General features: G+C 58.2%; 1 protein-coding gene across 1 annotated transcript in view; it reads left to right on the forward strand.

Annotated features, from left to right (window-relative positions):
* Window positions 1–12,351, forward strand: part of ATP6V0D1 (ATPase H+ transporting V0 subunit d1) — a 38,173-nt gene that overhangs the window by 11,434 nt on the left and 14,388 nt on the right. Inside the window, exon 2 of the mRNA XM_035024984.1 lies at window positions 12,157–12,328. Coding sequence (XP_034880875.1) covers window positions 12,157–12,328 — 172 coding nt within the window. The remainder of the gene's footprint in view (window positions 1–12,156; window positions 12,329–12,351) is intronic.

Raw genomic sequence — 12,351 nt, forward strand, 5'->3', positions numbered from 1 at the left:
GCAGACGACTAGGCTTTGGTGTACAGGGGAGGAGAAGCTAAGGCCCCCGTCCTGGAGGGGTGTGCCGTGTCAGAGATGAGCTTGTTTCTGGGTTATTAAGCACCTGCTTTTTGAAAAATTTTTAAAGATTAGTTTTTTTAAGTAGGTTCCACACCCAGCATGGAACCCAGCATGGGGCTTGAACTCACCACCCAGAGATCAAGACCTGGGCTGAGATCAAGAGTTGGATGCTTAACCGACTGAGCCACCCAGGTGCCCCTCAAGATTTTTTTTTTTAAAGATTTTATTTAGGGGTGCCCAGGTGGCCTCAGTTGGTTAAGCTGCTGCCTTTGGTCATGATCCCAGGGTCCTTGCATGCTCTCTCTCTCTCTCTCTCTCTCAGATAAATAAATAAAATCTTTAAAAAAGTTTAAAGATTTTATTTGTTAGAGAATGCGTGCGTGTGCACAAGCAGGCTGGGGTGGGGGGCAGGGAGGGAGAGGGAGAAGCAGGCTTCCCGCTGAGCAGGGAGCCCATCTTAGGGCTTGATCCCAGGACCCCGGAATCATGACGTGAGCCGTAACCGACTGAGCCACCCAGGCACCCGCCCCTAAAGATTTTATTTTTAAGCAATCGCTGCACCCAACATGGGACTCAAACTCATAACCTAGAGATCAAGAGTCGCCTGCCCTACTAACTGAGGCAGCCAGGCATGCCCACGCCTGCTTTTTTTAGATACGGCATTAGGCGGTAGAGGGGCAGGGGTGGGGGAGAAAGCTGGATCAAGGGCTTTGGAGACTTGGGAAGGTCTGGTTGAGCTGGGAAACAAGAGTGTAGGGGATGGCCACACCTCCTCTGCGGTCTCTCCAGTCCTGCTCCTCAGCAGGCTCTGTCTTCAGTGATGCAAGACCCACCAGTCCCTCCTGACCAGACTCAAGGCCACGTTGTCTCCATTCTGGCTTTCCCAGACTCATGTTCACCTCAGGCCTATTGCTTGCTCTGTATGACACATTCCTGTGTGGCTTTGTGGGTGCCTGCAGCCTCCACCCCCAGGGATCGCTGGCTGGGGGGAGATAGGGACCAGAAATCTGAGGCAGGGATTAGATTGGAGGGGGGTGTTGAGAGGGAGGGAGGAAGAGTGGACCCCCTCGCAGTTTACAAAGCCATCCTCCCTGTGGCCACAAGGGGGTGTGCCATGACCGCTGGGCTGGAGAGAGCTGGGGAGGGGTGTGTGGCTGACCGAGCTAGTGAGTTAGCCAGGCTGCCTCTCCTCACCTCTGCACAGCATCTGCCTGTGGCCACCGTCCCTTGGGACTCCGTCTGGGCTCTACCTCCCTCACCCAAGTCCTAGTTGGCCTTCTCAGATTAAGCAGGACTCACGGCTCAGTGTCTCCTGTCTGTCCATCTCTTCTTGTCCTCACCTCCCTGTGCCCCAGCTTCCTGGGCTGGGAAGGAGAAGGCCAGGGGACATACTCGGAGGCTCTCCGCCTTGGTGCTGAGCACACGCTGCTCCAGCCTTAACCATCAGGCTGTCCTCACCCCCCACCCCCCCCACCCCCCACCCCCACCGGGCCAGGGCCATGCAGGTGGCTCTGAGAGCAATGGCTACAGCACAGTGTACCCACCACGAACCAGGGGTCGTCGGGGCTCCAAGCGGAGTTTGAGGCTGCCGAGGGATCGGGATACTTCCCAGACTCCCAGAAGCACCACTCTTCCCCACGTGGCCTCCACTCTTGTCGGGCAGCCCTGGTCCCTCCAGGAGAGGGAAGATTCATCCTCAGGACAGACTCCTTTTCTCCCAGTCTCCTTCAGCACTTTAGGGGATGCATACAGGTACACATGGGTAGAGTGACTCTGGGAAAGGTCCAAAGTAGGCACCCCAAACTCTGGAGGCACTGTAGGTATACATAGCTATGCTGGAAAGGGGTTGGTAGCAGGTGGCTGACAACTCTTCTCTTCCACTCTGCACCCCAGTTTGGGGGACCTTTCCATTGACCTTCCCGGCTTCTGCCTCATCTAACACCTACTTGGCTATTCTGCGCTGGCCTTCCTCCTCTTTTCGAGGCGGGAAGATCAAGACTCTGAAGGGCCACTTAGGAGGTTTGGCTCCTGTTCTGTAGCCAGACACGTGCTCTGGCTGTTCTGCATCCAGCACCCTGTAGCTTGAGGGCCTGGACTGGGGCTGCCCCCCTGGGAACTTGAGTGGTCCTGAAGAGCGGCAGGCAGACTTGTGGCAGGGGAAGGGGGTGTGTGGAGGAACAGCCCTGACTGCGTGCTGGGCACTGCTTTCCTGGCCAACTCTGGCCTGGCCCTGGGCACTTGCCCAGATCTTGTCTCTCCTTGGCTACTCAGGCAGCGGCTTTTTTCAGGCCTTAACCTCATCTGAGGCTTTGCATGTGGCTGGCAGATGGGGCTTTCCCCTCTGAGGAATTATCTTGCTGTCCTCACTGTTGCAACTCCACCTTCCCTGCCTTCCCCTGCTCTGGTGGCTGCTCAGAGGCTCCGCAAGCCCGGGCCTCCCCTGCACCTGCTGTCAGTTCTGCCAAGGCTGCTCCGTGGGTACCCAGGCCTCTAGACTCACCCTGAGCCCTTGAGTGGCCCTTAGGGGCTGAGTCGTAAAGGGTCAATGTGATCTAGGCCTGACCAGGGTGGAGAATGTCAGAGCCGGCCAGCCTCCTAGAGATAACCTTATCCAACTCTCTTATTTTACCTGGGAAATTGGGTCCGGGTGAGGGCCAAGGGCTTGCTTCCAATCTCTGGACACCTGTGTTGGCTCCTCCTATCCTGTCACCATACAGTCTTTGGTTGTTTCCTTCTTATCCCTGCATATGTTCACTGAAGGATGCCTGAACTACGCCTCTGTGTGCCCGGCCCCCGGTTCAGGAAGTGGTGGTCAGGGTCAAGAGAGCCTGCTTTGGGGGCCCCTCACCATTCCCTCAGGCCTTGCCACACGGTATCTAGCTTAGAGATTAAAGGGTTGGGAGTTGAGGAATATTGATGAGCTGCAACACATGACCTAGCACACAGGGCCCTAAGGCAGCCAAGGCATGGCTTATAGCTCACCCATCCTGCCCACCCACTTAACCCCTGTAGGCTCCGAGGCAGATACCCTGTGGCAAGGCCTGGGGGAAGTGAGGGTCCTGGAATGTTAACCTTCAGGCCTGGCCCACGCTCCGTGTCTCACCCCCTTTCTCCATTGGCTTCTATCATTGGGACCTAGCCTCTGCTATGAGGCTCCCTGAGCAGGTAACCACCTATCCCAGGGGCTGGCCCAAGTCCACAGGACGGATCATGCTCAGTCTGGCATGTTACTGCCTACCCTGTACGTGTTCTGCCAAGCCCTTGAGCAGGTTGGGTAAATGGGTCTGAGGGTACTAAACAGGATCAGCCTGGATGCTTACTGCTCCTGCCACTTCCTGCCCGGCCCAAGCCTCTTGGCTCTGCTGGTCATGGGTATGGGATGGGTCAACTCTGCTTCTAGCCTGGGCCGTTCAGTCCAGTTTCTATAAGCTGCAGTAAATGAGACTTTGTGCTAAAAGCAGCATGGCTCATAGCCCCAAATGAGACTTGATCCAGTGAGCCCAGCCATAGGGCCTAAGTCTAAGCAAAATGAGTATTTCCATAGCCTTGGCTCGAGGCCTTGAGGAGCTGGCAGGATGCTCCAGCCAGGATCCAGTCTGACCTGGCTTAATCTCACTGTGAATAGTAGCCACTGGGGGCCCTAAAACTGCCCTGTCCCCATCCAGGTGAGCTCCAGCTTTCCTTAGCGTCCTTCCTCCAGAGGTCTGTGCATGTAGAACAGAAGCCCAGCATCCAGGGCTGACGGGATCGCTCCAGCGGTGCAGGCCCGTGGGCCCGGGAGCCAGACACGGGCATGGGCCAGCTTCTGAGCAAGCTCACCGCCACAGCTGGCCCTGCCTGGGCTGCCTGGCACCTGGCCATGTCGGACCACTTTACCTCTCTCACTCACACCCGGGCAAACTTCACATCTTTGGTAAAATGAAAAGCTCTTCCTCGCAGCCCCAGATCCACTCCCACCTGCAGGTTCTATAACTGTGGTGGCAAGAAAGAGCTGGTTCGGGCGCCTGGGTGGCTCAGTCGTTAAGCGCCTGCCTTCAGCTCAGGTCATGATCCCAGGGTCCTGGGATCGAGCCCCACATCGGGCTCCCTGCTCCGCAGGAAGCCTGCTTCTCCCTCTCCCACTCCCCCTGCTTGTGTTCCCTCTCTCGCTGTGTCTCTGTCAAATAAATAAAGAAAATCTTTAAAAAAAAAAAGAGAGAGAGAGAAAGAGCTGGTTCAAGGTCAAAGTGCAGGGCAGCAGCTGAGGTGTGGCCTCCGCCTCCCAGGGCGAGGCTGGGCTGCTTGGTTCTCAGGCTGGTCTGTGGCAGGGAAACACAGGCAAGCTGCCCTCTAAGCCCTGTGTCTCCTGGGACAGGCCAGTCCTGTGGAGCCTTAGGGCCTGGGTGGGGATGTTCTGGTGAGGGGATATCCAGGCGGATCTCCGCTCAGTCAGAGGAGAGTTTCTTGGAACTTGCCCTGGGTACAGCAGTAACCAGTTCTGCCCCTCCCTTTGGCACAGGGGACTGTCGCCTGCCTGGCACCCTTCTGACTGTTGGATAGGTTGACTTCCTCATGGGATATGAGGGATGCTTTCATTCTCCCAGCTGCAGGGACGAGGTGTTCCTAAGAGCATGAGGGTAATTAAATGTGGCTCTGCCACCACCTGCCACCTGTCTCAGAGCAGAGAGAAGGGTAGTAAAGCTGGGTCGGGCGCCCTGCTGCTCTGGGACATGGGGAGTGACACTCCCATTTGATCCGTGTATCTGGTATGCTGGCGAGCGGTGCCACGGGCCGCTGGTGTCCGCTGGACCACCTCTGTGGATCAGTCCCATCCCCCTCTGTGAATGCCTTACCTCACTGAAAGGCCTCCAACATGAAACGAAATGGTGGTCCAGGGACCATGGAAGGAGAACTCTCTGTCCTTTCCCTGCAGGGGCCCTGCCGCACGCCAACTGAGACGCAGTAACTTGCATGTGGCCCTGCCAGCAGCGGACTCCAGGTTCTTCCCGAGACTGCTGGCCCGCCAGCCTGGGGGCTTCCCATGGACCAGGAGCTGCCTGTTGGCCGCACCACCTCCTGCCTGCTCCCAAGGCCCCCAGGACAGCAGCTCAGGGTGTGGTGGGTGGTGCAGGCTGGGGTCCTAGCCTCTGTCCAGGTCTGCGGGGCTGCCCAAAGCTCTATATTGTCTTGCTAGTAGGTGAAGTGGGACATGGGCTTGGGGACAGGAGGCCCAGATGTTGAGCCAGTTCTGTTCCTCCCTCCGTCGGAGACAGCAGAGTGGGGCCTGTGTGTTTGCATGCTCTTGCTGCACAAGGCCCCCCATGGCCTTTACAGTGAGGAGGAGGATATGCCAGATGGAAAGGGTCGGGACAGACCATGGGGAAGAAGGGCAGGGGCATTCATCAGAGTACCAAGTAGGACAGCCTGAGCAATAGGCTGGGGCCAAGAACACATACCACCTGACTGGTGCTGAGGGTCCTGGTTAAGAGGCTCTGGCTGGGATCCTGTCTGCCTGGAGGGATGGACTATGTGCGTACCGCTCCGTTCTAACACTGCCTCTGCTCAGCGTCTGTCACTGGTGCCCTGGCTGGCGGGCGCCGCACAGCCTTTCACCAGGTGACTGGCCAGGAGCCTGGATCCAGAGGGATCCACAAGCTGCTCAGAGCCAAGCTGTGGGACAGGATTTGGACCCAGGTCACTGTGGCTCTAAAGCTCAGGTTCTCACTCCCCTGCCCCACTCAGCCACCTAAGGAGCAATGTCCAAAACCAGTGATCTGGCAAAACTGGGCTGCAGAGCGGGGCAGGGGGCAGGGGCTGCGGCATGCATCAGCTGACGGCTGATCGCTAGATCTGTACTGGCCAGGGCAAGAGACCATGGGCATCTCAGGTGGAGGGGTGGGCAGTGAGGAGGTTCTGGAAGGGGAACGGCAGGCGGCACCTGAGGGAGTGGAGGAAGAGCTGGCATTTGGTAGGACGAGCTGGAACTCAGGGTTAGTTGGTTGGTGTTACGTGAGGTTGGGAGGGGGCCTGTGCTGGGCCCTGGCAGAGGTCTGGGGGTGAAAAGGATGCTTAGTCTGTGCTGCGGGTCCCAGGTAGACCCCGGGTTAACGGTTTCCGTGCTGTGGCTCCCACTCGGGGAGTTCCAGATGTGGTGCTCTGACCCTGCAGAGCCAGCCAGTGCACACATCTGCTTTGGAGCTGATACGAAGAAGAGGTCTCAGCCACCCCCAGAGCCTGGGGAGGAGACTCAGGCACAGCACATTTGCTGAGGCGGGGCTGTGGCTCCATTGGGCCATCAGCCTGGCCATCTGTCCGTATCTGTCCATCTGTCCGAGTTTGCCTGCTTTGAACCCCTGGAAGTTGCAGCTTTAGAGAGCATCTGGGGCAGAACAAGCCCTGGAGGTAGAAGCCAGTTCAGTCTCTTCAGAGTAGACCCCTCACCTGGGTGCAGGGCCGTGGTAGAACAAGCTCCGAGGGGCCCCAGCACCCTTGAAGGGAGTGGCAGGGTGGGCATGCTGGGCTCTAGGGAGATTTGCACATCTGGTTTTACTCAGCGGGCCGCAATTCCTGAAAATCCCTGAGCTCCCCAGGAGAGCATCGTTGAGTGACCTCTGGAAAAGCAGAAGTGAAGTCTGGGAACACACTGTCCTCTCACACTGTTCCGCGGCCAGCTGGCCAGCCGGGCCCCCCTGTGGGCCATGAGGCCCTGGGTGAGTGGAGAGCAGGGGGCTGCCCCGCCCGGGGTGCTGTGCCAGGCGCTGCCTGTGTGCCTGCTGGGCCCCGGGGCCAGTGTGGGACCAGCCCCCTGGCACGGGCCAAGGCCCTCCCTTCTTCCTGTCTCCCTGGGGCCCTTGGGGAGGGGCTCCCGCTCGGGGCTGTAAGGGCCACGTGCTGCCTGCCCCTGGGAGTCCTGGATGGCCTGAAGATCACTTTCGGGGCTGGCAGGATCTGGGAAGGGTTTCAGGAAGTGGATGGGGAACGGGGCTGCCTAGCTGCCACCGCTCAAGGCCTGGCTGGGACTGGCTGCCAAGCCCACACTTTGTCCCACCCAGAGAAGGGAGTGCTGCTCAGGCCAGGCGTCCGCATGCCCTCTTGCTAATCAGGGGCTGGATGGTCATCAGAGGTGTCAGCTGGGGCCAGGGCTCTGCTGCTGAGGGGTCCCGACCTGGAAGACGTGGGCTGAGGAGTAGGCAGGGGGTGAAGGGACGGGGAAGCTGTGGAGCCAGCTTGATTCTCGTGTGCGCTGTGAGCCGGGGGAGGAACAGCCGTGCGGGGTGGGTGGGGCTGCAGCCTGCCCAGGGGACTTCAGAGAGCTCAGCAGAAGCCTGCAGGAGCCAGGGCCATGATCTTTGACAAAGGCAGACTCACGGAGGACAGTGGTGCCCTATGGAAGAGGGAGGGCAGAGGCCTCTGGCTGAGGAAGCAGGCCTGTTTCCTGCACTTGAGGGGCTTTTTCCCGAGGGCATTCTGTAGACATCCCTGAAGCACTCGCTTGGGACGGAGATCATAGGCGAGTCGCCCTAGTGAGAGCATGGGACCAGTAGAGCAGAGAGTTGATGACTGAGGCTGGGGCGGTGCTAGGGTTGAGGGCGTGGGGCTTCACAGACTGTAGGGAGGAGGCAGGGCTCTAGCCCTGAGGCCACAGAGGCCGCTGGGTAAAGGTGACAACGACTCACTGGAGTTGGATGACTTCACTCTAGTGACGGTGTGAGAGTGGTCTTGGGAGCAGGAGCCAAAACGTGGGGCAGGAGGCCAGCAAGAGGGCACCATGGTGGTGAGGAGGCCTGAGTGGCACCGGAAGATGGGAATTGTGGGGAGAGTCACTGTAATATTGGGACAGGCGACCCTGGGAAGCAGAGGAGGCAGGGGAAGGTCCTGGGTGGGGTGAGGGGTGCTGAGGAGCAAGCCCAGAGCTCTCAGGGGAGGCTGGAGGCACTGGGAAACTGAGTTGGGGGGCTTCCTCTGAGGAGGGGTTTAGGTCAGACTGCAGAGAGAACTTCCTGATAGCATCACCGTCCTCTTGGACATGAGAAATCAGCCTCTGAGGAAGTCTTTTTGCTATGAGAGCTCCCAAGCCGGCCAGACATTCCTGGTGCTGGGCCACGGATGGGAGGATTTGGGGTAGACAGCTGGGCTTGTGGGTAGACCAGAGCGGTCCCCTGAGTGTATGCTAACCAGAACACTGCTCATGCCTCAGCCCCGGCACGTCTGGGGCTCTCAGGGGCTGTCACCGAGGCTGTCAGGCTGCTGAGCTCGAGGCACAGAGTAGAACTAGCCCCTGCCTTCCCAGAGCCCCTGGCATCCTTGGCCGCCCTTGGGGGCTGGGCCAGGGCTGGGGGGCTGGGTCTCCCACGAAGCTCTCAACAAGTTCCAGGCCTCTACTCCTGTGTTTAGACCCCACCCCCAGGCACACCCCTTTCTCTGCGTCCCTCAGAGCCCGCAGGAAGCTGCTGGTGGTGGTGGAGGAGGTGGTTCTAGCGGGCCTCCTCCCAGCCCTGAGGACTGTCTGAAGGGCCTGGGGCTGCCCATAACTGGTTCTGGGCGCCAGGTTGCTTGAACAGGGTCAGAGCTGGTTCAGAAGCCCTGTGTGGTCCAAGCAGAGGGATCGGCTAGCCTGCCTGCCTCCAAGTCGCCTTCTTGGCTGGCAGGCTGTCCCCTCTCCCTGGTTCATAGGGAGACGCAGGGCTTGGCCAGGGAAAGTGGTCTGGAACGGCCCTTTGACATCATCCCTGGGGGCCTTTAAAAAATGAATTTCCTGGTAAGGAAGACTCCTTGGGCCTTGGGCAGGATTCTCAGCAGAGTCTCCTGCATTTGCCGCAATCTGACAAAAGCCAGCAGAAACCAGGCAGCTGTCTGTGCTCCAGCCCCCCTGGGAGCCACAGCTTCCCCAGATGCAGCGTCAGCAGAACGCAGGGCCAAGGCCCCGGGGGCTTTGCTGTCAGGCCTGTGCTGAGCCCTGCGGGTGGGAGCAGGCAAGGAAGAGCCCACCCCTCAGCTTTGACCCTCTCATTCACATGCACAAGTTCCTGGCTTCTCTAGGAATAGACGTGGCCTCAGGTGATACCAGAGGGGCTTGCTGAGCATGATGTCAGGTGGGCAGCGAGTGTCCAGGCTGCCTCCAAGGTCATGAGGGCAGCATGCCCTCTGCCCCCTGCCCCCTGCCAGCTTTTCTGGGACTAAAGTCTGTCTAGGCAGTTGGGTCCATATCTGCAAAGCCCACCCTGGGCCAAGGGCCGTGGGAGAATGTGGTCAAGGATGTAAAGGGTGGGGGAGGAAAGGAGGCCAGAACTGGAGACCAGAATCCACCAGGTTTGATCCACATCCCGGCCCCTCGACACCTGACTGGGACTCTGTATAGGTTTCATGTTCCCTCTGATTGCTCTTTTCTAAGTCTGTGAAATGGGCATGGCTGGGAGGTCCAGCGCACATGTTGCTCCTGGCACGGGACTAAATACACAGCAGGGAGCCCTCTGTTTCCAGTTAGAGTGGGTCTGGGTTTCCCCTGGTGTTGGGGTGCTGACTCCCACTTGACCAGTGTATTGGATGGAGAGTCAGTGGGAGCTGGAGAGCGGGGAGGGTACTTGGCAGTGGGGAAGCTGTGGAGCGCGCCTTCCCAGCGAAGAGAAGCCCTGTTTAGAAAGGCAGAGGCAGGGCACACTGCCGGAGAGCTGAGGCTAGGGGGACAGCATTTAGGGAAGCCTCCAGCAGCACATGCAAGGATGCTTTGGAGGGGAGGAGGCAGGAGGCTGGCCTGGGGCCCAGGGCCTGGACTTGCTGTCCCAGAGAATAGTGGGGTCACTGGCATGAGGGGCCCTGCTAAGGGGACTGGGTTTTGCCCTGGCCTCCAGGCCCAGCTGTGAGCTAGAGAGGAAGGAGTCTTCTCGACTGAGATGGGCTCTCGCTGGCTGCAGTGGCTGGGTGGATCAACGAACAGGTTTGGTCTGGCAGCTACCGCACTAGACGGTCTGACCCAGAACACCACATTCCAGCCCCGGCTTCCAGCTGCTGTCAGCTCTGCAGCTTCCCCTAGTGGGGATTTGAGCACCTGCTGTGCCCTGGCCAGAACCCCTTGCCCACTTTGTTTTTCAAGCGTCACAATGTGTGATAGATACAAGTATATTAACTTCAATACTATAGTAAGAGGGATCAGTTCATATACTCACGCTCTGTTTTACACCCACAAAAACCACTTCGAGAGCATTAACGATCCCTCAAAACTGATCAGTTGTGTGCAAGTAAAACCATGTTTCTTTTAAAAAGAATTCTGTGCTTTTCCAGGGTCGAGGATGTTAAAATCTGGCACATAAAGCCCATTACTAGAGGTAGGAATACAAGGTGATGGACTATTCCAGCAACCATCAGTTATGGCTAAGAATTTTTCTTTGACAGCCCAATGGGTAATTAAACATTGCAACAACTTGAGTGCCACTGAGCAAAACACCTTCTCTCATCCATGCCTTAGTATAAGCATAGGTGGGCCTTGGCCAGACCATGGTAGGGATGGGGAAGAATGGAACCCAGGGCAGGGACTCGTGGCAGACAGCCTGGGGTGAGGATGTAAGAGTGTGCACAGCTCCTGGGCCAAGGGCAGCAAGGTCCATGGGGTAAAGCAGGGGGCTGGTGGCTTCTCCCTGCCCTCCCTTGCCCTCGGTTCTGTCCCACTTTTGGGTGGCTGTGGAGAGAAGGAGATGTGAGTGGCAGGGTGATGGCAAGAGCAGCAGATGGTGAAGGCCTCCTGCAGGCTTCACAAGGCTAAAGTCTACTCTATGAGGGCCCGGGAGCCACAGAGGACATGAGTGCTGGCGGCCACCTGGGTGCCACCCAGAGCTGCAGGGAGAAGACATCTCAGCCAGGGGCGCACACGCCCCTCCCTCCCTCTCACCTCCCCCTGTCACCTGCTCCTTCATCTCTCCTTTAGCACCCCTGACTCCAGGCTGGGAACGTTCTTCTCTTGATGGGGTACAGGGGTAGGGACTTCAAAGGAATTATATGCCACACTGACCCTTCCTTTGAAGTGGCCCCAGGTAGCATGGCCCTCCAGGCCCACAGACACACAGGGAGGCTTGATCAGGGGGGCTTGTGGAAATGTTCACGAGTGATACCCTTTCTGTCCTCCCCTGGACAGCCTCCCCAGGGGACAGAAGACACGTCATTCCTTACAGCAGAAGCCGGCCTTGGCTGTTGGGCCTTCATACACGCACGCACGCACATATGGGTACCTTCTTGGCCACTGTCCTTGGTACTGCTGTCGCTGCTACAGTGTCCCCCATTTCAAAATCCAGGACTAAACCCACCTGCTGTCCTCACCAACACTCTCCCCAGACTTTTGTCCATTCCCCAGTTATTTACTGAGCATGAAAACGCACCAGAATATACTCTGTTCTAGGCCCTGGGACACTGCAGTGGCCCCAGATCCCTGCTATCATGGAGCTTATGGGTCCTGTGACGGGTGGAACAGTGTTACGAAGAAGAGCGGCACACGTGAAGGGACAGGGTGGTGAGGCTGCAGGAGAGGTCTTTGAAGAGGGGATGTCTGAGGAGAGAGCATTACTTTCTAGGCAGAGGGACAGGGAAGGCCCAGCCTGGCATGTTCTCTCACCGTCTCAGTCCTATCTTGGTGTCCACTCAAGTCCTGCCTCCTTTATTTTATATGCATTGTTTCTGCCCAGGGTGTGTTGACTTGCTCTTCTAGCCCTGAGGCTCTGGAGGGCAGGGCCCACGTCTTACCCTGCTCTAGGTTAAGGCCATCCCAGAGCCCACCATACAGAAGGGCCTCAAAGGCAATGGGGTGTAAATGGCACCCGGGGTTGGGGTTTCCCAGGCCTTCTTGTCCTTTGGAGGAACAGTTGTTCTACTTGTGCTTGGCCTCTGAGGCCCAGTGTACTGGCTCATGGCCCAAGGGTCTGGGACATCTCTGGAGCCTTGGCCTGACTGCCCTGGAGTAGGCCCTGAGCCAACAGGGAGGTGAAGTCGGGGACACGAGGTCAGGCTAGCAGCAGGCCACAACTCTAGGGGAGAGACTGGGGCCCAGAGTCCGGGTGGGGATGGGGTCTTGGGGAGCTGGGGAGGCTCAGCATGGCCAACCCTCACCCCCCCACCCCCTGCCTCGGCTTTCAGACCTGAAGCTGCACCTGCAGAGCACTGACTACGGCAACTTCCTGGCCAATGAGGCCTCGCCGCTGACTGTGTCAGTTATTGATGACCGGCTTAAGGAGAAGATGGTGGTGGAGTTCCGCCACATGAGGAACCACGCCTATGAGCCACTCGCCAGCTTCCTGGACTTCATTACGTAAGTGTGCCCTGGAGTGCCTT

The sequence above is a fragment of the Mirounga leonina genome, unplaced genomic scaffold, assembly GCF_011800145.1.
Source record: "Mirounga leonina isolate KUSES-001 unplaced genomic scaffold, KU_Mleo_1.0 Mir_180, whole genome shotgun sequence".
Lineage (NCBI taxonomy): Eukaryota > Metazoa > Chordata > Mammalia > Carnivora > Phocidae > Mirounga > Mirounga leonina.